We start from the raw sequence: 24,028 nt of genomic DNA, 5'->3' as shown, positions 1-24,028 counted from the left end.
TATCAGTAAAAAAAAATCGCATGATTGTACATTTTCTTTATCAAATTACCCGCCCTTCATTACCTTTAAATCAAATCATCTCAGTTACATACAAACCAATACTAATAACTGTCATTTACTTCTGTAATTGACATTTTTACCGTCCAGCATTGTGGTGTTCCATTTGTCCATTAAAGTTGGACGTTACCTCCTATTCTGGCTAAGATTAACTTCCCCGTTGCTAAGTTACCTTGAATACCTACCAGAAACGTCAGAGTGCGTGTTCTCATGGGTTCGTCTATAGGCCACTGTCAAATGAAATAGTCACGTATCCCCACGTCTGGGCGAATTGCATCTAGTCTGAACAATGAAAGGCCAATTCAGAAATGTTTCGTTTTTGGTCCTAGTGTAAGACACTATCTGATAGCAGTCTCTTTACTCTAAGGATTTTTAAAAGTGCTAATAAACTGTTCACCTAAACCCTTATATATTTTGTTAACTTGCTTTGGCTAACTGAGTTTGTAATCATAGAATATAATTAAAGTGCATTCAAAATAACTGTATATATGTTTTAAATCATAATCATTCGTTAAAGTGTCTTTCCTGTATTTCATATATCTATAAATAGCTTTCCCCGCTAACTTATGAGCCTGAATTGAAGTCTTTAACTCTTTACTGGTAGTCCTGTCAATGCCTTAACAATTAAAGTCTAGAAATCTTAAATTCCCGTTAACACCCCCCCCCCAACTAAAAGTTAATTTATTAGCCACAAGTAAGGCTGACATTAACACTGCAGTGAAGTTATTCTTAAATTTCCCTTTTGGGCATTGTTTAGCCTAATGTTAAGCCAGTAAACAAAGGTATCTATGGAAATATTCTTAAATCTAAAACTGATTTGGCTTTATTAGCTATGTCTTTTCTTCCTGGAGAGACGAAGGATGAGAGGTGACCTGATAGAGGTTTATAAGATGTTGAGAGGTATAGATAGGGTGGATTCTCAGAGGCTATTTCCCAGGGCTGAAATGGTTGCTACGAGAGGACAACGGTTTGAGGTGCTGGGGCGTAGGTACAGAGGAGATGTTATGAGTAAGTTTTTCACTCAGAGGGTGGTGAGTGGGTGGAATCGGCTCCCGTCGGTGGTGGTGGAGGCGAACTCGCTGGGGTCTTTTGAGAGACTTCTGGATGACTACATGGGATTTAATGGGATTGAGAATTATAGATAGGCCTGGTGGGTAGGGGTATGATCGGCACAAACTGTGGGCCGAAGGGCCTGTTAGTGCTGTATTGTTCTATGTTCAATGTTATTTTGATTGTCACTACCAATGTTGTATTAGTTTTGTACTTGATTAGTTGTGCACAACTGCATTGATTTTATAATCCCTACTAATTCAAAAATCATAGGGGAAACGTAACATTATTTAATGTTATCCCTCAAATGGATGTTTGTTAGGACATATTCTCATATGCTAGTGGGGGAATTGCTATTAGAGTCGTTTCTTCGTTCACATGAACTGATTCTGCTGTTACTGCATCCCCCCTCGCCATTCCCCCCACCCCAAATCGATTGTTCTGCTACAGGACAGCAGCATTCGAACTTTCGTATAATTAAAATCAATATTAAGGTAGAGGGAAGTAGTGGCTTAATAGCATTGTCGCTGGACTAATAACACAGAGACCGAGAATAGTGCTCTGAGAATCCGGGTTAAGATATCATCACGATAGATGGTGAAATTTGAATTCAATAAAAATCTAGAATTAAAAGTTTAATGATGACCACAAAATATCCCTGTTGCTCCTTTCGTATATGTTTCTGTTAGACTATTGAGTTGAATGTTCAGCCACGATCGTAATAAATGGCGGAACAGGTTCAAAGGGCCAAATGGGCTTCTCCTGCTCCTAACTTCTATGTTTTGTATAATAATGAAGAAAAGCACTCCCTTAAATTATGTTTGTTTCCAATGATACCAGCCAACCACTTGCCCAGCTCCACAACAAAAGAATGTGCTTGTTGTTTAAGTTTTCCAACTTCCTTTAGTTTTGTTCTCTGCAGTGTCAGGTATATGTGTGCAACAGTTTGATCCATTCAAAGCATATGTCCCACTCCTTAGTTGGCAAAATGAAGCCCAGTGCCATTCGATTCAATGATGTATGGGCTAGGTCGATTGGCCATGATAAATTTCCCTTCAGTGCCAGGGGAACTAACTAGGGTAAATATATGGGATTATGGGGATGGGAACAGGGTGTGACTATGGTCGGTGCAGAATCGAGGGGTGAATGACCTCCTTCTGCACTGCAGCGATTCTATGATTCTGCAGCACAACGGTGCGCGTACAGCCATCTCATCACTGATTGCAGTGAGCGCTGTTCATGAATCGTTGGCAACCTGCTCCAAAAATGAGATAATAGCTTCAATCTTCATTGACAATCGTCCATATTCATTGTTATTTCAAAGAAATCATGTATTCCTGGAAGGACACGTCGAATTCACTCAATATGTGGAACAACGTATCTCAGGTAACATGAAACTTTTCATCCGATAGGTAGCCATGGATATGCGTTGTTCCCGCAAATCCAACGTGTGCCATTTCGGCTCGGATAATTGTGGTTCCCTTCTGGAAAAAAAACGGAATGTTGCAAACTCGATCATTATTAGAGAGATCCATACACTTCTAGCTGGTTAAACGCACTGTGTGCTGACACTTGCTTTTGTCAAAGTCTTCTCCAGGGCGCTTTTTATTCTCAGCAGACAATATACCTTTCGAACTTAATTCGGCGTCCTTTAAAATAAGGCTAGGTGCTGGACTGAATGCGTCAAAAACAGCCGAATGCCGATTCATGTGGCCCGGCCACCTGTAAAGGACATATTTCTATATTTTGGGGGGAAAACTGAACACTACTGCCTCGTGATCTCTAAACATCTGAGTCAGCTGATTCTACGCAATTAAGTCTGACCGTGAATGAGGCACTGGATGTAGAGGTATTCCTCCCTCAGAATGTTTAAAATGTTTGTTCAAACCCAACATTTAGATGAATTAGCGACTCTAGCATGTGTATCCCATATACAGAAAGGTAGCAGTATTCAGTTCTCGATGGACTGCCTGTATTGAAAATAAGTTCAACAGTGAAAGGATAAAATATGTTACAATCGTTCTAGCAATTATCAACAGTCAATTACAGTACTTTATTTTATATCTCCCAGCTGCCATAGAGTCATAAAGGTCATAGAGTCATGGAGGTTACATCATGGAAGCAGGCCCTTCAGCCCAACTTGTCCATGCCACGCAGTTTTGACCACTAAGCTAGTCCCAATTGCCCACGTTTGGCCCATATTCCTCTATGCCCATCCTACCATATAACTGTCTAAATGTTTTTTTGAAAGGCAAAATTGTATCCACCTCTACTACTGCATCTGGCAGCTCGTTTCACTCACCACACTCTGTGAAAAAAATGCCCCCTGGACACTTTTGCATCTCTCCCCTCTCACCTTAAACCTATGCCCTCTAGTTTTAGATTCCCCTATCTTTGGGAAAAGGTATTGACTATCTACATGGTCTATCTAAGATCACTCCTAAGCCTCCTACTCTCCAGGGGGGAAAAGAGTTCCTCTCTATTCAGCTGTTTCTTATAACTCACACCACACCATCAAGTACCGGTACCATCTTAGTAAATATGTTTTGCACAGTTTCCAGTTTCATAATATCCTTTCTAAAATGGGTGACCAGAAATGTACACAGTATTCCAAGTGTGGCCTTACTAATGTTTTGTACAAATTCAACAAGACGTCCAAACTCCCGTATTTAATGTTCTGACCAATAAAACCAAACATGCCGTCTTCACCTCTCTGTCCACCTGTGACTCAACTTTTAAGGAGCTGTGAACTTGCACCCGAGATCTTTTTTTTTTCTATAACTCTCCCCAACGCCCAACCATTAACTAATAAAGTTCTTCCCTGCTTCGATCTAACAAAAAAGCATGACTTCGCATTTATCTAAATTAAAATCCATCTGCAACTCTTCAGCCAACTGGCCCAATGATCAAGATACTAGTACGCTTCTTCATGGCGCATGACGCCACAAATCTTGGGGTGATCAGCAAACTCACTAACCATGCCTCCCAAATTCTCATCCAAATCATTCATAGAAATGACAAATAACAGTGGACCTCGTACTGTCCCTGAGACACACGCTGGTCAGTTTGAAAAACGACCCACTATCGCCACCCTCTGTCTTCTGTTGTCATGCCACTTTTGTATCCAATTGGCCACCTCACCGGTGAAGTCATGAGATTAACCTGATGCATCAAGCTCCCATGCAATACCTCGTCAAAAGCCTTGCTGAAGTCCATGTAGAAAATGTCAACTGCACTGCCCTCATCTGCGTTCTTGGTTACCCCTCAAGAACTCAAGGAAATTCGTGGGACATGACTTTCCATTCACACAGCCATGCTGACTGCCGATAAGCAGTCCTAGCCTTTCTAAATGCTGCAGATCCTATCCCGCAACTTATGCACTACATACATTAGGCTCACTGGCCTGTCGTTCCCAGGCTTTTCCCTGCAACCGTTTTTTTTAAGAAAGCACAACATTTGCCACCCTTCAATCTTCAAGCACCTCCCCTGCATCTGTCAATGACTCAAATATTACTGCTAGGAGACACGGAATTTGCTCTCTCCCCTCTCAGAACGTCGTAGGATTTACATCATCAGGTCCCAGGGGTTTATATACAACAACGCACTTTCAGACCTCCAGCAACTTCTTCTCTGTATTATATACACTCCTCATGACACCAGATATTTCCCTAAGTTCCCTAATATCCATGCCTTTCTCTCCAGTAAATACTGATGAGAATTATTTATTTAGGATCTTACCTATTTCTTGTAATCCGCAAATAAATAGCGTTGCTGATTCATAAGAGGCCTTACTCCCTCCCTAATTAATCTTTTGCCATTTATGTACTTGTCGGAACTCTTTGCATTCCCCTTAACCTTATCTGCCAGAGGTACCTCATATCTCCGTTTGGCCCTCCCGATTTCTCTCTTACCTCTAATTTTACACCTTTTATACTCTTCAAGGAATTCATTTGACCCCAGCTGCCTACGCATGACATATGCCTCCTTCTTTTTGACCAGGCCCACAATATCCCGGGTTATGCAGGGTTCCCTACTTCTACCAACCTTGCTCTTTGATGTAACAGGAATGTTCTTACCCTGAATCTTGTTTAACACACTTTTGAAGGCCTCTCATTACCAACCATGTCTTTGCCTGGCAACAGACTTCCCAAACAAGTTTTAATAGTTCCTGTCTAATAGCATCAAAATTGGTCTTGCCTCAATTTAGAACTTTAAATTTTGGGCCAGACATATCCTTCTCCGTAGGTATCTTTTAACGAATGGAATTATGGTCCCTGATCCCAAAGTAACCCCTCATTACCACTTCTGTCGCATACCCTTCCTTATTTTCTAAGTGGAGGTCATGTTTTGTCCCGTCTCTAATCCACTTACTGAATGATAAATTCCCCCGCAATACACTCAATATTTTTTTCTCCACTCAAGCCCCTAATACTATGGCTGGCCTGGTCACTGTTGGAAAAGTTAAAGTTCTCTACTATTACCACCCTATTTTTCTTGGAGCTATCTGTAATTTCGTTACAATATTTTAAAAAAAGATATATTTACGGATCCATGCACCATAGTCACAATACCGTTAATTTTCAAGTCTTGATGCTTGACAATCCACCTTCAGTCTTGATTGTAGGTTGTCTTTCTTCTCTTTGATCATCGGTCTTCTAAACAATCTTCTGCCCAGGATCTGTGAATAAAAATAAGGCGCCTTTCGGCCATAACGTTAGTAACATATAAAATAAACAAAATAAGCTATTTTCATTTCCTCTCTTCTAATATTCCCTAAATACCATTGTGCTCTAACCTAACCTGATCTAATATCCAATTACAGATCTGAATCATCCCATATTATTATCAATGTGGCTGCAAAAACCATGAGGATGCCTTCTTTTACAGAATTATCCAGCCACTGGGATAACTTCATCATTACTGAGCTGTTCATTAGGATATGATTCTAACTGTGTCCCAGACCTCCATTGCAGACCATGCTTTTCATCAATTAAAGCAGATGCCTGTCCCATGACTACCACACTGAAAGGCCCTTCTCATCGGATTCCTACCCCTTTCTTGACCGTCACGAGTTTCACCATTACCTTATGGAGGTAACTTAGGACGGTTGTACCAAACTCATCCAGTGTCCGCTCTTCTGTTGATTAATTACCTGCTTGTTAAGAGACCATAAACGGTCCACCAAATCGCTCATACACCGAATGACTGCTGGTAGACCAACTACAAGTTCCCCTCACCCTGTTATTACATCCCCTGGAAAGCACATCGTATTATCAGTCATTAGTTCAAAAGGGGTGAATCCTCTTCCTCGGGAATGTGTGGCTCTCTGCCGTAACAGTATTGTAGGCAAAGCGTGTACCCAATTATTTGCTTTATATAAAATGGCTTTGGCTAAACTATTGTCCCGTATTCGATTCATTCGTTCGACTATTTCTGAACTGTGACGTTGATATGGTATGAGGAACCTTTGTCTTATCCCTACCATCGTTCAGGCTTCTCTTCAAATTATTCCTATGAGGTGAGCTCCCTGGCCTGAGACTAGCTGAAGAGGCATTTTCACACAGATATCATGTCATTTGGCAATATCATAGCCACAGTTTTAGCACAGGTATCTCTACATGGAAATGTTTTCCACCCATCGAGTGAATTGATCAATAATCACCAAACGCGTGCTTTATCTTTCACGTTAGATAGCGGTCCTTTGAAATCTATTTGTAAATATTCCCATCGTGCTTTGAGCCTCGACGGCAATGCTCACCTGGTTGCACGCTGTATATATATTCCACAGTATGTTGCTATTTCTTCCCCCATCTTTTTCGACCAATAACAGTTTCCAACAGGACAGATCATTCTTTCTCATCCTATGTGAGTTAACCCGTGATTTATCTTTAACAAGGTCTACTGTATTTCTTCTGGAGCTATTATTTTCCCTTTCCTTCTCCACAAGCTACCTTGGGTCTTCATTACCCCCTCCCCCCCCCACCCCGGCTTGTTTCTTCGACTTTTGTTTCTCTCTTCTGAGGCCTGTTCTTGAATCTGTTTTACGGCAAATGTCTGTATCATCATTGGCTTGTAATGCCGCTACTACTGCTGTTTGCTTTCCTCCAATTTCTGTTCGGAAAAAAAACACTTTCACTCCCATATCAACTTCGTCATTTCTCCTCTGTGACTGACTCTTAATCTTCTTACGTGTTTGCACTTTTATTACAGCTGCCTCGAAAGGACTATGGACTGCATGGATAAGATTTTTGATTACATTTTCATGCCGGAAATGACCGTCACTAGCTGTGATAAAACCACTTGTATCCCGAGCTGTCATATAATCATCCACCACACTAAAAGCATACTGGCTGTCCAAATAGAATTTTACCCTTTTGTCTTCACACTATTCTCAACCTTTGATTAAAGCTAACAAGTCTACTACCTGTGTTGAACGCTCCGTGGGATTTGTTCTCCTGCAATCACTGTTCATTACTTACCACTGCAGTGTGGGGTTCACCTTCAATATATCTTCCAGCTCCATCTACATAATTACCCCCTCACCTGTGAGTGGGTACTCTGTTGAGAATTCATTTGCTTTTTCTCAACCACTTCTGCTACACATGCCTCTTCTGATCCCTGCATTGTCAATCCTCCTGCAGGATTTTCCTTTATGTCTATGTTGATTTCTACATGTGTGTGTCTTGGCAAAAAAGTTGCTTCCCATTTTGAACGTCTTCCATCAGAAATCCCTTTCAATTTCCCAGCTTCAAAAATCTGGCCGATTGTGTGTGGATTGTGGAGGATTATCTTTCCCGTCATGACGAATGACTCTGAAACACATATTGCCAATGAGGCACACTTTAGTCTTCTCATGTAGCGATGCATACCCCTGACAAATAATCTACTGTGCTGAGTAGTAGTGAAGCGGTCTAAACTTGTCTACATGCAGTTGGATCACTACAACAGCTTGCATTCTATCGTTCCCTTGCCAGAAAATGTGAAATGGCTGAGTGAAATCTGACAGTACTAATGCAGGTTCTCTTACCATGGCTTGCTTCAAGTCATGGAAAGCCTGCGATTCTTTCTATCCCCATTACTTTTTTTTTCACACTGTTTCTCACTTCGTTCTTTACTCAGGGGCTATAAAGGTTTTGAAAACACTGTATAATCTTCCATAAAGTTCCCACAGTAATTGAACAGTCCCAACACTTTTCTCATTCACTTAACAGGATATGGTCTCTGTACGCAAAGCATCTTTTGGAATTTCCATTTTATCTTGTGAAATGACATCTCCCAAATACGTCCCCAGTTTCTGTGACATTGAACTTTACTCGGATTTAGCTTGAGACTGGCCTCTTGAATCGTTTAATCATTATGTGGAAAGCTTGACAATGTGCTGCTGGACTCTCGGAAGCAATCGAAATGTCACCTGCATATTGCAAAATGGTAGCACCTGCTCACTCCAGGGTCTCTACCGTCTGTGCCATGTATCTATGAAAAATAGCTGGGCTGCTATGGAATCTTTGTGGCAAGCGTGACCAAGTGTATATCTGATTTGCAACTGTAAATGCAAATGTATACTGGTGTTCCTTAGCTACAGGAATTGACCAGAATCTATTACATACCTTGGACACTGTAAATATGTCTGCACTTTTCCAGTTGTATTTAGAATGTCAGCTGGATTTGCCACAATGGGATGCTCTCGAGTCCTGTAGCAAATTAACACTGTATAATCAACAGTTAATCGGTAACTTCCATTGGGCTTCTTTCCCAGCCAAATGGGTGAATTAGTTCTAGAGGAGGGTTTGATTACACCTTTTTTTTCTAAATATGCGAAAATGTTGTTAACTCCCCGAATTGCTTCTGGTTTAAGCGGATATTGTCTGCGTGGAGGATGAACATTTTCAGGAATTGTTATTGGGAGGGATAGCTAAATACCTGCAATCCTGTTTGTACTTAGCCCAAACCTGTTCAGCCAAATTTTCCCATATTGTTCCATTTTCCCAGGTTGTTCGGAGAACTGCTACTGTAGATAAATTACCTCCCGTATTCTGACCCCGTTGAGTTTGCTTATATGACTTTTGCTATTTATGTTACCAGCTTAAGTATTGATATAGCTTCTAACTGTTCTAAAATGTACCCCCAAACTATTTCCTTCCTCTGTGCAACATATCCAAACCTGGACTCACCCTGTTTTACCTTCAACCTTCAACATAATAAGTTCACGCAATAGCGCTGACCTAATTCCCCCAGCTGCCTATTGTGAATGTTTAGCCTGATCAGCTGTCTATAATTTTAAATTAGTCATAGTTATAGATGCCCCAAAACCTGTCAACATAATACATAAGATTTCCTAACACCGCTTCCACATACATTCCAGGATCTCTATCCGTACTCCCAAAAACTGCTAATTGTCACTTCTGACCCAACAACTTCTGCAACTCATTTGCTGTTATCTTAATTACAGTTTGTGATTTCTGCAGTCTTTCCGCAGAATTTTGGGCTTGAAATCAGGGTTGAGATTGAACCTCAGAGGGTGAACTCGCTTTGCTGGTACCTTGTCCTTCTTTTGTCCCTACTTTCGTTGAACAATTTGTAATATCATGTCCCATCTTTTGAAAATTGCTACATTCTTGTCTATTAAACTGATTATTTTCTGTGGGTCTATTTCGGCATTCCCTAGCAATATGTCCCTTTCCCCACGTACACAGCATGTTCTAGATTTAGGTTGTAGCTGTAGAGGCTGTGTATGATCTACCTGTACCAGAGACATTTTAATATTTTCCTGCTGGCTGGCTGGCTTCTGTTCTCATGGCCCAATCCATTACGCCCCGACAAGCACTTCCTTTTGGAATTCCCATGTTTATGATTCGAGTCAGAGCTGGTCTAATTCCCGTTTTAAGCATACCGAAAATCATATCATCATCTGTATTAGGATCCGTAACTCTCCATTATCTATATAGGCTCGAGACTTTGTTTCTCCACATTCCTCCACAACTTCTTTGGGACCTTGTTTAACTAAAATTACCTGACTACAATTTGTTTGTCCTTAGAAATCATAGAACCCTACTGTGCAGAAGGAGGCCCTTCGAGTCTGCACCGATCACAATCCCACCCAGGCTCTACCCCCATGTCCCTATACCCACTAATCCCTCTAACCTAAGCATCCCAGGATACTAAGGGACAATTTTAGCATAGCCAATCGACCTAACCCGCAAATCTTTGGATAGTGGGAGGAAACCCGCACAGACGGGAGGAGAATGTGCAAACTCCACACAGACAGTGACCCGATCCGGGAATTGAACCCAGGCCCCTGGAGCTGTGAAGCAGTAGTGCTAACCACTGTGCTACCGGGCCGCCCTTCACTTATAGCTTGTTTGATTTCCCACTTAATTGGCTTCAATTTGATGGACTCATGTACAACAGCGGGAAACTTTGACAGTTTGCTATCTTTGGAATAGTGCATGGTATATGGGCCTGTGCTCCCACCGACTATATTTTAATACATTGATATTGCAAAATTTATTAACAGATGTCTGGGTATCCGCTATGTTGCCGAATTGCTACTAGGAGTTCAACATTCTCCATAGAATTTTGAATGATAATTTTAGCTCAACATAAAATGATAAGAACGTTTTTCAGAAACAGCACAGGTCGACGTTCGTGCAAAGTTGGGGGATAGAAATCCTGGAATTCTCTCACTAACAGCGCTGTGGCTGCGCCTATATCACAAGGACTGTAATGGTTGAAGAAGGCAACTCATCACTCTATTGTGAGCGCAACTAGAAATGGAAAATCAATGTTCCCGTGGTCGGTCACACTCACATCCCGTCACGGAATGGGCAAAAAGGCGACTCCATGAGAAGATATGCCCGATTATCCATATTCATTGACTGAATCAGAGAAGTGATAGTTACTGGGTAAAAAGAAATCTTGATTGTTATCTCTGCTGGCAACATTTTCAGTACCGCGTTTCAAACCTATACAAATTGAAATATCAGTCTTCGGAGTGCCCCAGTGCCACATCCACGACATCCAACAATACGGACACCCATGGTGGCAATAATCCGTCTAACATTTGCTGGACCTAAAGCGGATGCCTGCTCCAACTGACTCAGCAGAATACATTCAAAATCTTAGCTCGACAGAATTTCAGTCGGATTGTTCAGAGTAAGGAAAGGGTGGGTCGGTGCATGGGACACCCTCCGATCTGACTTTTGGTCTCCAGGCTTTGATATGAGTTGATTTATTGTTGTCACATATATAAGCACACAGTGGGGAAAAATGTTTCTTGCGTGCTATACAGAGAAATAAAAGGACAACGCCATCTGACACAGTAGCAGGGGGCGAAGTTGTGAGTACTGCTGCCTCACAGACCTGTGTTCAAGTCAAGACTCAGGTACCTGTTTGTATGGAGTTCACATATCCTCCCATGCCTGCGGGGGCTCCAGTTTCCTCCCAAACTTCAAAGATGTGAGGTGGACTGGCTATACTAAATTGACCCTTAGTCAATTAGTCGGGAGAATGGTAGTGTAAATACCTGGGGCTGAAGGGTAAGGATAGGATTGTTGGCCGTGCAGAACGGATGGGCCGAATGGACTCCTTCTACTCCGTAAGGATTCTATTCTATGATTATGTGCCATGTTACATTTTACTTGGAACGTGCTCGCTGTTGCAATATTCAAGAAACTTTTCTGTTTCAATAATACGGAATAATGTGAGTCATCATAAGTGGATTAATTTGTAGGCTGTGCGGACATCGTAAGTACAATGCAACCGGGACACGGACAAAGGATGAATGTTGACCATCTGATCCCTTTCATATGAGCAACGTAACAGATGCTAATTCAATGCTGGACCCTTCCACGTTTTATTTTGTCAAATTGAGAACATTGGAGAGGTGATTTCACCTTTCAATGCAGCTCGAAACACACAGGTCTGATCCAATTATGACCCGTCTTACTTGCATTTAAGCCTAGGAATCGAGGATTAGGTGAAGGCCATTCAGCCCGTTGCGCTTGCTTTGCCTTTCAATCGGGCCAATGTCTGATGTTTGTTTCCCTGCTTAATTTGCTGGAGGAAAACAATATGAACAATAGATCCACTTTTGCCGCTGCTAGAACAATAAACGTTGATTGGCAGAGATCTGCAGGCCTGATAAGTGGTTTGTCATTGTCGCCAGACGACAGCAGTAATTGAATAAATGTTTAAGTGTCATTACTGGGAAATATCACCTTCATTGTAACTAAGAATTTCATTCCGGCTGTCCCAATACATGGTGTTACAGGGAAAAGGTCGGATTGTTATTCGTGCAGACCCTAAGGGACGACTGCCCTCCTTCTATAGGGATTCTATTCTATGATGATGTGCTATGCTGGATTTTGGTTGGAATACGCTCGCTGATACAATATCAAGTTTAAATAATACGGAAGAATACGAGTAGTCATACGTAGATTAATTTGTGGGCTGTGCGAACATCGTAGGTACAATGCAACTGGGAGCGAGGCGCAGGATGAATGTCTCCATTCACCTGACGAAGAGGGTAACCCCTCGAAAGCTTGTGAGAATATTATCAAATAAATAGGTTGGACTAAAACCTGGTGTTGTCAGACTTTTTACTGTGTTTACGCCAGTCCAACGCCGGCATACCCACATCATGACTACTATCGACACCACAAACTGCCGGATCCAAGTGGAGAGGATCTCCAAGAAGATTGCGCATATCGACACAGACATCAAGTTTTTACAGAGATGCAAGAAAGCAGAATCAGTAATCTCTAAACTGTCTGTGCTTTATATGCTCTGTCTGAGGCCAGAACTCTCCATTCACCTGACGAAGAGGGTAACCCCTCGAAAGCTTGTGAGAATATTATCAAATAAATAGGTTGGACTAAAACCTGGTGTTGTCAGACTTTTAACATGTTTCAAGGCAGATGCTATTCAGTGCTGGCCTCTTTCACGTTTTATTATTGTCAGATTGAGTACATTGTAGAGATGATTTCACTTTTCAATGCAGCCCGAAAAACACAGGTCTGATCCAATCACGTCCCTTCTTAGTTGCTTTAAGCATAGGGATCGAGGATTAGGTGAAGGCCATTCAGTCCGTTGTGCTTGTTATGCCTTTCAATCGGGCCAATGTCTGATATCTGTTTCCTTGCTTAATTTGCTGGAGGAAAATCATATGAACAACAGATCCACTTTTGCCCCTGCCAGAGCAATAGGCTTTGGTTGGCAGAGATCTGCAGGCCTGATGCACACCGGTATGCGGTTTGTCACTATCGGCAGAAAGTAGTAGTAATTGAATAAATGCTCATGTATTATTAATAAGGAATGTCAGCCATATTATAACCACAAGTTTCATTTCGGCTGTTGCAGAAACTTTTTAATAACTGAATCAAAACCTTAGCTTGACAGGATCTCGTCAGTTCAATCAGCGTCTCTTGCAAATCACGCAAAACAGTTTGTTCCGTGAAAGTGGAACATGTGCGTCCATTGGTAAAAGTCCTATCATTGCCAATGTCAAGTTTTTTTCGAAAGGTCATGAAGCAAAGAGCACCATAGTCGCCGCTTTTGCAATTACTATTGGGTTCCATCCACTTCGAATAGTGTCGTAGATTGAAATACTTGTTATTGGAGACTGTATGGGTAACGCCATTTTTTTTAAATGGACGCGCCCTCTATATTAAGGACATGGAACGGTGACAATAATAGGTTCAACTTTTCTAATCATTGATTACTCCATTTTCTTTCTGCAGCCCCGAGCCTTGAAGTCGTAGTTAGTATTCCCATCGACGGAGTTGTAAAGGATGGAAAAAACTTCAAGCTGGAATGTCTGGAGGATGGAAGACGCCAATATGCTTATTGGTATAAAAATGGTAAAAGACTGACAAGTGTGATAAACAGGTTTTCAGGAACTGCAAACCGCCAGACTGAAGGATCCTACCAATGTAAAACGTGGTCGAGTTACACATATAGGATGAGCAAACCACTGGACCTGATGGTGGTCGGTATGTAAACGTTGGGATCTGTGAGAACACAACCTCACAATTTGTCAAAAAGCGTAGCGATGCAGTGAACCCTCACCTTCTATTTAATAGCGAATCAATACTTTATAGAAATGACGTTAACAGCTGACAACAGAGACCACTGTGCCAGGGGCACATTGATAAGTGGTTCTCCATTGTCAGCAGAAAGCAAAATAAATTCACTGAATGCTCAAGTGTTATTAACAAGAATTGTCACCTATATTATAACTATCAATTCCATTCCGTCTGTCCCTTTGATAAGTTAATCCAAACCTTAACACGAGAGGATCTCTGTCGACACGTCGTTTTAGATTGGTTGGTATGGTGTGGGACTGGGTTAGTTCATGGAGCATCCTCCTCCCAGATGGTTTTGAAAGGGCATCAACATCCCTTGTAGATTACACAAAACAGTTTGTTCCGTGAAATTGCGGAGTGTGCCATCTGATTGTTGCCTACGTCAAGAACTTCGAATGGTCGTTGAGAAAAGCGCACTATCATGGCACTGTTGACGCTACCGTTGGATTGCATCCATTTCGAATAGTCTCCTAATTTGCAATATTGATTATTGGACACTTTAAGTAACGGCGATTTTTGAACTGGCTGGAAAAACTCACTGTATTAAGGACATGGAATAGTGAGCACAACAGGTTCAACTTTTCTAATGATTGTTTGCTGCCATTGCCTTTCTGCAGGCCGAGGTATCACAGCAGTGGTTAGTTCTCCCAGCCATGGATTCGTGGTAGAAGGAGAAAAGTTTGAGCTGAATTGTCTGGAAGATGGCGCAAAGCAGTATGCTCGTTGGTATAAAGATAACGAAGACATGAATCGAAATGCATACAGCTTATCAGGAATTGCAAACAGTCGCGCTGGAGGAACTTACCAGTGTGAACTTCGGAACTGGCTCAATCGTAGGACGAGTAAACCATTGGAGGTGGTCGTGATCGGTACGTAAACTTTCCGATTCATGATAAAACCTAATTATCTTTGAAAATATGTAGCGATTTGAGTGAACTCATACGGTCAAATTCAAAAGCGAACCCATATTTTACTGTGATATTTTTGATAGCTGGCTGTCAGATATTAATAGACCGATGATTTATTTCATTCTCTAACGAGTGGGCTCTCGGTTTCCCTAGAATCGAATAAGCAGCGCTACAAATTACGTCTGCCAGTATTTTCACAACAGAGTGTAGGGATTAATTTTGTATGCTAATGTCACAGGAATGATAGCTTTCCGTGGCCGCCTCCTTATCAATTTGAATCACATTGACTTCAGTTGAAAAGAAACGGAAGGAAATGTATCTGAACGTATCAAGATGTTAATTTACAATTAAGTTCAATACTTGGAACAATTTAAACTTAGTGTAATCTTTGTCTTCCTGAATGGGTCAGAGACTATGCACTTTGCGATGAAATGCCATGCGATCATTTATTTCTTAATCAAATCTCGCAGCTTAATTTCATCTGACTTTCAGGCTCCTGACTTGTAACATCAAACAACATCATCGATTTTATATGAGATACTGTGCTGTATCTTGGTTGCAATATGCTCGTTGATGCAAGATTAAAGTTTTCTCTTTTAAATAATGCAGAACCATTTTTGCAGTCATTAGTCGATCAGTTTGTTGACTGCGTAGATATGCATTGTATCTAATGCAACTGTGATTCAGGCGCAGGATGGTTGTTGAACATTTCAACCATTTCGTATGAGCAACGTAACACGTTGCAAGACAACTTCTAATTTTATCCTGGCCCCTTTGACTTTCAGTTAATGTTGGATTTATAGAGTGGAGATGATGCAGGACAAAGGGCACAGGTCTTAGTTGTATTCAAACTTTCGGCATATCCGGCCAATGTTTGATGTCTATTTCCCTGCTTATTTTGCTGCAGAAAGTGATACGAACACCTAATCCACTTTTGTCCTGCTATACAAAGCGATTGTTTTGGATGTACATCTGTAGGCTCGGGACACGGTGATACGCGGTTCCACGTTGTCGGCAAAAAAAACAAAAGAACTTGAATAAATGCGCAAGTGCCGTTACTAGGAAATGTCACCCATATTGTAACTAACAATTCCTTTTCGACGAACCCGCAGATGCTTTAAATATACTTAATCAAAACCTTTGCTCGAAAGGATCTCTGTCCCCGAACCGCTTTTAGATTTGTTGGAGTGGGATGGGACTGGGTTGGTGCATGGAACACACTCCTCATTGACGCCGTTTGTAAATCATACAAAACAGTTTGCTCTGTGCAAGTACCGGATATAAGCCCATTGGTATAGTCCGATTATTGCCTACGTCAATGTCTTCGAATGGTCCTTGAGCAAAGCGCACTAACCAGGTACTTTTTGCCATTGCAGTTTGATTCCATCAATTTCAAATAACCTCCTGAATTGAAGTATTGATTATTGGATACTTTGCAGGGAACACCGATTTTTGAATTAATTGGAGAACCCACTGTATTAATGACATGGAATAATGAACATAATAGTTTCAGCTTTTCTAACGCGTGTTTGCTGCCATTGTCTTTCTACAGGTCGGGAGATCACAGCAGTGCTTACGTTTCCGAGTGATCGAATCGTAGTAGAAGGAAAATATTTCAAACTGGAATGTCTGAAAGATGGCGCAAACGTTGATGCTTACTGGTATAAAGATGGCAAAGAAATAGATCATTATGCACACGGCTTTTCAGGAACTGCAGACAGTCACACTGGAGGATCTTACCAGTGTGAATTTCGGAACGGGTTCAACCAAAGGAGGAGTAAACCATTGGAGGTGGTTGTGATCGGTACGTAAACTTTCCGATTCATGATAAAACCTCACTATCTTTGAAAATACGTGGCGATTTGAGTGAACCCATGCTGTCAAATTCAATAGCGAACATATATTTTACTGTGATATTTTTCATAGCTGACTGTCAGATATTAATTGACTGATGATTTATCTCATTCGCTGACAAGTGGGCCCTCGGATTTCCTAGAATCGAATAAGCAGCGCTACAAATTACGTCTTCCAGTATTTTCACAACAGAGTGTAGAGATTAATTTTGTACGCTAATGTCAAAGGAATGACAGCTTTCCGTGGCCACTTCCTTATCAATTTAAATCACATTGACTTCAATTGGAAGGAAACAGAAGCAAATGTATCTAAACTTCTGGAGGATGTTAATTTACAATTAATTTCAATACTTGGGAAAAAATAAACTCAGTGTAATCTTTATCTTCCTGAATGGGACAAGAACCGTGCGTTTTGCGATGAAATCCCAGCAATCATTCATTCATTAATCATATTGCGCAGCTTAGTTTTAACTTCATCCGATTTTCCGGCTCCTGACTTGTAATTTCAAAGGACAACATCAATTTTATACGGTATGATGTGGTGTATCTTGGTTGCAATGTGCTCGTTGATGCAAGATTAAAATAACTTTTCTCTTTTAAATAATGCAGAGCCATTTTGTGCAGTCATAGTAGATCAGTTTGTGTACTGTGCAGGTATCGTAGGTACAATGCAACTATGATTCAGGCGCAGGATGGTTGTTGAACGTATCAACCATTTCATGTGAGCAACGTAATACGTTGCAAGGCAGCTGCTAATTGTATTCTGGCCCCTTTGACTTTCAGTTAATTTATAACATAGTGGAGATGATGCAGGACAAAATACACGGGTACTAGTTGCATTCAAACTTGGGACATGGAATCAGACAAAGGTCATTCAGTGCTTGATCCACTTTTCATTCCGGCCAATGTTTGATGTTTATTTCCCTGCTTATTTTGCTGCAGAAATTGATACGAACACCTAATCCACTTTTATCCTGCTATATAAAGGAATTTTGTTGGATCTACATCTGTAGGCTCGGGGCACGGTGATAAGGGGTTCCACGTTGTCGGCAAACAAAAACCAAAAGAACTTGAATAAATGCGCAAGTGCCATTAATAGGAAATACCACCCATATTGTAACTATCAATTCCTTTTCGACGAACCCACAGATGCTTTAAATATACTTGATCAAAACCTTTGCTCGAAAGGATCTCTGTCCCCGAACCGCTTTTAGATTTGTTGGAGTGGGATTGGACTGGGTTGGCGCATGGAACACCCTCCTCACTGACGCCGTTGTAAATTATGCAAAGATGTTTGCTCTGCGCAAGTCCCGGATCTGCGCCCATTGGTATAGTCCGATTATAGCCTATGTCAATGTCTTCGAATGGTCCTTGAGCAAAGCGCATTAACAGGGTCGTTTTTTGCCATTCCAGTGTGATTCCACCAATTTCAAATAACCTCCTGAATTGAGATATTGATTATTGGATACTTTGCAGGTAGCACCGATTTTACAATTAACTGGAAACACCCACTGTATTGCTGATATGGAATCGTGAACATAATAGTTTCAACTTTGCTAATGATTGTTTGTTGCCATTGTCTTTCTCTAGGTCGGGAGATCACTGCAGTGCTTAGCATTCCGAGTGATCGAATCGTAGTAGAAGGAAAATATTTCCAGCTGAAATGTCTGGAAGATGGCACAAACGATGATGCTTACTGGTATAAAGATGGCAAAGAAATGGAACATTATGCACACAGCTTTTCAGGAACTGCAGACAGTCACACTGGAGGATCTTACCAGTGTGAATTTCGGAACGGGCGCAAATACAGGAAGAGTAAACCATTGGAGGTGGTTGTGATCGGTACGTAAACTTTCCGAGTCGTGATAAAACCTCATTATGTTTGAAAATACGTGGCGATTTGAGTGAACCCATGCTGTCAAATTCAATAGCGAACATATATTTTACAGTGATAATTTTGATAGCTGACTGTCAGATATTAATCGGTTGATGATTTATCTCAATCTCTAACAAGTGGGCCCTCGGATGCCCTAGAATCGAATAAGCAGCGCTACAAATTACGTCGGCCAGTATTTTCACAACAGAGTGTAGGGATTAATTTTGTACGCTAATGTCAAAAGGATGATAGCATTCCGTGACCACTTCCTTATCAATTTAAATCGCATTGACTTCAATTGAAAGGAAACAGAAGCAAATGTATCTAAACTTCTGGAGGATGTTAATTTACTATTAATTTCAATACATGGAAAAACACGAACTCAGTGTAATCTTTATCTTCCTGAATGGGAGAGGAACCGTGCGTTTTGCGATGAAATCCCAGCAATCATTCATTCATTAATCATATTGCGCAGCTTAGTTTAAACTTCATGTGATTTTGCGGCTCCTGACTTGTAATTTCAAAGGACAACATCGATTTTATATGGTATGATGTGGTGTATCTTGGTTGCAATGTGCTCGTTGATGCAAGGTTAAAATAACTTTTCTCTTTTAAATAATGCAGAACCATTTTGTGCAGTCATAGTAGATCAGTTTGTGTACTGTGCAGGTATCGTAGCTACATAGCAATTGTGATTCAGGCGCAGGATGGTTGTTGAACGTATCAACCATTTCATGTGAGCAACGTAATACGTTGCAAGGCAGCTGCTAATTGTATTCTGGCCCCTTTGACTTTCAGCTAATTTATAACATAGTGGAGATGAGGCAGGACAAAATACACGGGTATTAGTTGCATTCAAAAATGCGACATGGAATCAGACAAAGGTCATTCAGTGCTTGATCCACTTTTCATTCCGGCCAATGTTTGATGTTTATTTCCCTGCTTACTTTGCTGCAGAAATTGATACGAACACCTAATCCACTTTTATCCTGCTATATAGAGGAATTTTGTTGGATCTACATCTGTAGGCTCGGGGCACGGTGATAAGGGGTTCCACGTTGTCGGCAAACAAAAACCAAAAGAACTTGAATAAATGCGCAAGTGCCATTAATAGGAAATACCACCCATATTGTAACTATCAATTCCTTTTCGACGAACCCACAGATGCTTTAAATATACTTAATCAAAATCTTTGCTCGAAAGGATCTCTGTCCCCGAACCGCTTTTAGATTTGTTGGAGTGGGATTGGACTGGGTTGGTGCATGGAACACCCTCCTCACTGACGCCGTTGTAAATCATGCAAAGAATTTGCTCTGTGCAAGTCCCGGATCTGCGCCCATTGGTATAGTCCGATTATAGCCTATGTCAATGTCTTCGAATGGTCCTTGAGCAAAGCGCATTAACAGGGTCGTTTTTTGCCATTCCAGTGTGATTCCACCAATTTCAAATAACCTCCTGAATTGAGATATTGATTATTGGATACTTTGCAGGTAGCACCGATTTTACAATTAACTGGAAACACCCACTGTATTGCTGATATGGAATCGTGAACATAATAGTTTCAACTTTGCTAATGATTGTTTGTTGCCATTGTCTTTCTCTAGGTCGGGAGATCACTGCAGTGCTTAGCATTCCGAGTGATCGAATCGTAGTAGAAGGAAAATATTTCCAGCTGACATGTCTGGAAGATGGCACAAACGATGATGCTTACTGGTATAAAGATGGCAAAGAAATGGAGCATTATGCACACAGCTTTTCAGGAACTGCAGACAGTCACACTGGAGGATCTTACCAGTGTGAATTTCGGAACGGGCGCAAATACAGGAGGAGTAAACCATTGGAGGTGGTTGTGATCGGTACGTAGACTTTCCGTGTCGTGATAAAACCTCATTATGTTTGAAAATACGTGGCGATTTGAGTGAACCCATGCTGTCAAATTCAATAGCGAACATATATTTTACAGTGATAATTTTGATAGCTGACTGTCAGATAGTAATGGGTTGATGATTTATCTCAATCTCTAACAAGTGGGCCCTCGGATACCCTAGAATCGAATAAGCAGCGCTACAAATTACGTCGGCCAGTATTTTCACAACAGAGTGTAGGGATTAATTTTGTACGCTAATGTCAAGAGGATGACAGCTTTCCGTGACCACTTCCTTATCAATTTAAATCGCATTGACTTCAATTGAAAGGAAACAGAAGCAAATGTATCTAAACTTCTGGAGGACGGTAATTTACTATGAATTCCAATACATGGAAAAACACGAACTCAGTGTAATCTTTATCTTCCTGAATGGGAGGGGAACCGTGCGTTTTGCGATGAAATCCCAGCAATCAATCATTCATTAATCATATTGCGCAGCTTAGTTTAAACTTCATGTGATTTTGCGGCTCCTGACTTGTAATTTCAAAGGACAACATCGATTTTATATGGTATGATGTGGTGTATCTTGGTTGCAATGTGCTCGTTGATGCAAGGTTAAAATAACTTTTCTTTTTTAAATAATGCAGAACCATTTTGTGCAGTCATAGTAGATCAGTTTGTGTACTGTGCAGGTATCGTAGGTACAATGCAACTATGATTCAGGCGCAGGATGGTTGTTGAACGTATCAACCATTTCATGTGAGCAACGTAATACGTTGCAAGGCAGCTGCTAATTGTATTCTGGCCCCTTTGACTTTCAGTTAATTTATAACATAGTGGAGATGATGCAGGACAAAATACACGGGTACTAGTTGCATTCAAACTTGGGACATGGAATCAGACAAAGGTCATTCAGTGCTTGATCCACTTTTCATTCCGGCCAATGTTTGATGTTTATTTCCCTGCTTATTTTGCTGCAGAAATTGATACGAACACCTAATCCACTTTTATCCTGCTATATAGAGGAATTTTGTTGGATCTACATCTGTAGGCTCGGGGCACGGTGATAGCTGACTAGCAGATATTAATGGGCTAGTGATTTATCTCATTCGCTAACAAGTGATATCCCCGTGTCTCCAGAATCGAGTTAACGTCGCTACAGATTGTATCTGCCAGTATTTTCACAACAGAGTGTAGAGGCTAATTCTGTGCACTAATGTCAAACGGATGATAGTTTTCCGTGCCCACTTCCTTACCAATTTAATTGCCTTCAACTTCAAATGATGGAAACCGAAGCAAATGTATCTGATCCTCTGAGGAATATAATTTAGAATTAATTTCAATACTTGGAACAATTTGAACTTTATTTAGTCTTTATCTTCCTGAATGGAACAGGGACTTATGCACTTTGCAAGGCAATGTCAGTATTCACTTATTGTCTAATGGTATCTCGCAGCTTGATTTTAGATTACTCTTTCTTTCGGACTCCTGAATTGCAATATCAAAGGAGAGTTTCGATTCTATATGATGCGCTGTGCTGTATCTTAATTCAGTGTGTCACTTCTGCAGCGTTTACTTGGCTTTTCTCGTTTAAATTATGTTGACTTATATGTGAAGTCTTAAGTAGATTAGTTTGTAAGTTGTGTCAACATCGTAGGTAAAATGCATCTGTGGCCCAAATGCACTATGAATGCTGACCGTATTATTTCTTTCATATGAATAACGTAACATATTTCAAGCCATATAACATATTTTAATTCAGTGTTGGACTATTCCACATGTTATTATTGTCGAATTTATAATGTATTGCACATGAATTCACCTTAAAGTTCAGGGTAATTTATTCGTCACAGTTAAGGCAATTACTGTGAAAAATCACCTATTCGCCACTTTCCGACACCTATTCGGGTCAATTCACCGAAACAGCACGTCTTTCAAAACGCGGGAGTAAACCGGAGGAAACCCACACAGACACAGTGCGAATGTACAAACTCCACACAGACAGTGACCCAAGCCGGGAATCGTATCCGGGTCCTTAGACCTATGAGGCCGCAGAGCTAAACACTGTGCCACCGTGTCGCCCCAATGCACGGTGAAATACATGGTCAGATCCAATCGCATTTCATTTAGATATCGTGGCATAGGAAAAGGCGTTGGCCATTGAGCCCATGAGTTTCCCTCGCCTTTCAAGCCGGTCAATGCTTGATACTTGTTTCTCTCTTTACTTTGTTGTCGAAAGTAATATGAACACCCGATCCGCGTTAACCGCGGCTACAATTCATTTGGGTGGAAAACATTGAGAGTTTGAAACACAGTGCGAAAGGGTTCTGCATTGCCCGCACAATTCTTCACCTTCAAAATAAAGAGGTCTAATGAATGATCAACTGTAATTAATCAAAACAATTTCCCCATATTATAACTCTAAATTACATCTGGACTGTCCAAGAGGCACTTCAATGACTTGGAAGTCGAAAAGGAAAACGTTTTACGAGATTAGATGTTTTTCTGACTCTATCTTGACGAGATTAGGCCGGTGGAGTGAGGCCATGAAATTGCCTCCAGCTTCGTTTTCGGGTAATGGGGCCTAAAATAAAATAATTAGCTCGTGGTTGCTGGAAGAATGTGCAGAACTTCCGGAAAATCTGGGTATTCCCAATTCTTGGAATGGCCCATAGTATACTTGGCCTGCATCTCATATATTATAATTTAATACATTGTCGCCATGACTGATGAGATAAAGTTGGATGTCGTCACTGTTTATAGAATCTCTTCTTGGAGCGTTGAAGGATGATGCAAGTAACGTGAACTCAACATATGGGATAAACACCAGTTCCTGAAAGTTAAATTGTTTGACTACTTTGAAATCATAGCATTAATGGTGCTTGATAAGATATGACCAAACTGAATTTGAGCTACACATTCGAAAACTATTTTCTAATTGTCTGATAAGTGCACGTTGCCATTTTCGAATTTGTACTTACGTCCTATTTCCCCTCACGTTTAGCAGCTTCTGATATTTTAACTCTGGATATGAAACCACAACACCCGCTTTTAGGTGATGATATTGTCTTGGAATGTCGGAAGCCTTCTTGGATGTTTGGAGAATTTACAGTCCAATGGTATCGAAATAATGGTTCTACACCAGTAATGAGCGGACGAAGCTTCAACATAGAAACAGCACAATATTCAGATGAAGCATCTTATCGGTGTGAACTCAGAATAAAATATCGAAAGTGGATCTCTAAGGATGTGAGCATCGCTCTATCAGGTTGGTAAATTGGTTACCTTTTCAATTAGTCTGATATTTAGGAAGGCGAGCAGCTTAAATATGCCAA

At 40.9% G+C, this 24,028-nt stretch overlaps 1 protein-coding gene across 1 annotated transcript in view; it reads left to right on the top strand.

Annotated features, from left to right (window-relative positions):
* LOC145345310 (Fc receptor-like protein 5) overlaps positions 1-24,028 on the top strand; it is a 56,139-nt gene that overhangs the window by 2,948 nt on the left and 29,163 nt on the right. Inside the window, exons 2-8 of the mRNA XM_080193125.1 lie at positions 2,432-2,493; positions 13,845-14,096; positions 14,807-15,058; positions 16,650-16,901; positions 18,541-18,792; positions 20,431-20,682; positions 23,698-23,961. Coding sequence (XP_080049251.1) covers positions 2,432-2,493; positions 13,845-14,096; positions 14,807-15,058; positions 16,650-16,901; positions 18,541-18,792; positions 20,431-20,682; positions 23,698-23,961 — 1,586 coding nt within the window. The remainder of the gene's footprint in view (positions 1-2,431; positions 2,494-13,844; positions 14,097-14,806; positions 15,059-16,649; positions 16,902-18,540; positions 18,793-20,430; positions 20,683-23,697; positions 23,962-24,028) is intronic.

Source organism: Carcharhinus amblyrhynchos, chromosome 7, assembly GCF_965287045.1.
Source record: "Carcharhinus amblyrhynchos chromosome 7, sCarAmb.v2.hapA, whole genome shotgun sequence".
Classification (NCBI taxonomy): domain Eukaryota; kingdom Metazoa; phylum Chordata; class Chondrichthyes; order Carcharhiniformes; family Carcharhinidae; genus Carcharhinus; species Carcharhinus amblyrhynchos.
Note: the sequence above shows the minus strand (reverse complement) of the source record. Positions and strands in the feature narration are given on the sequence as shown.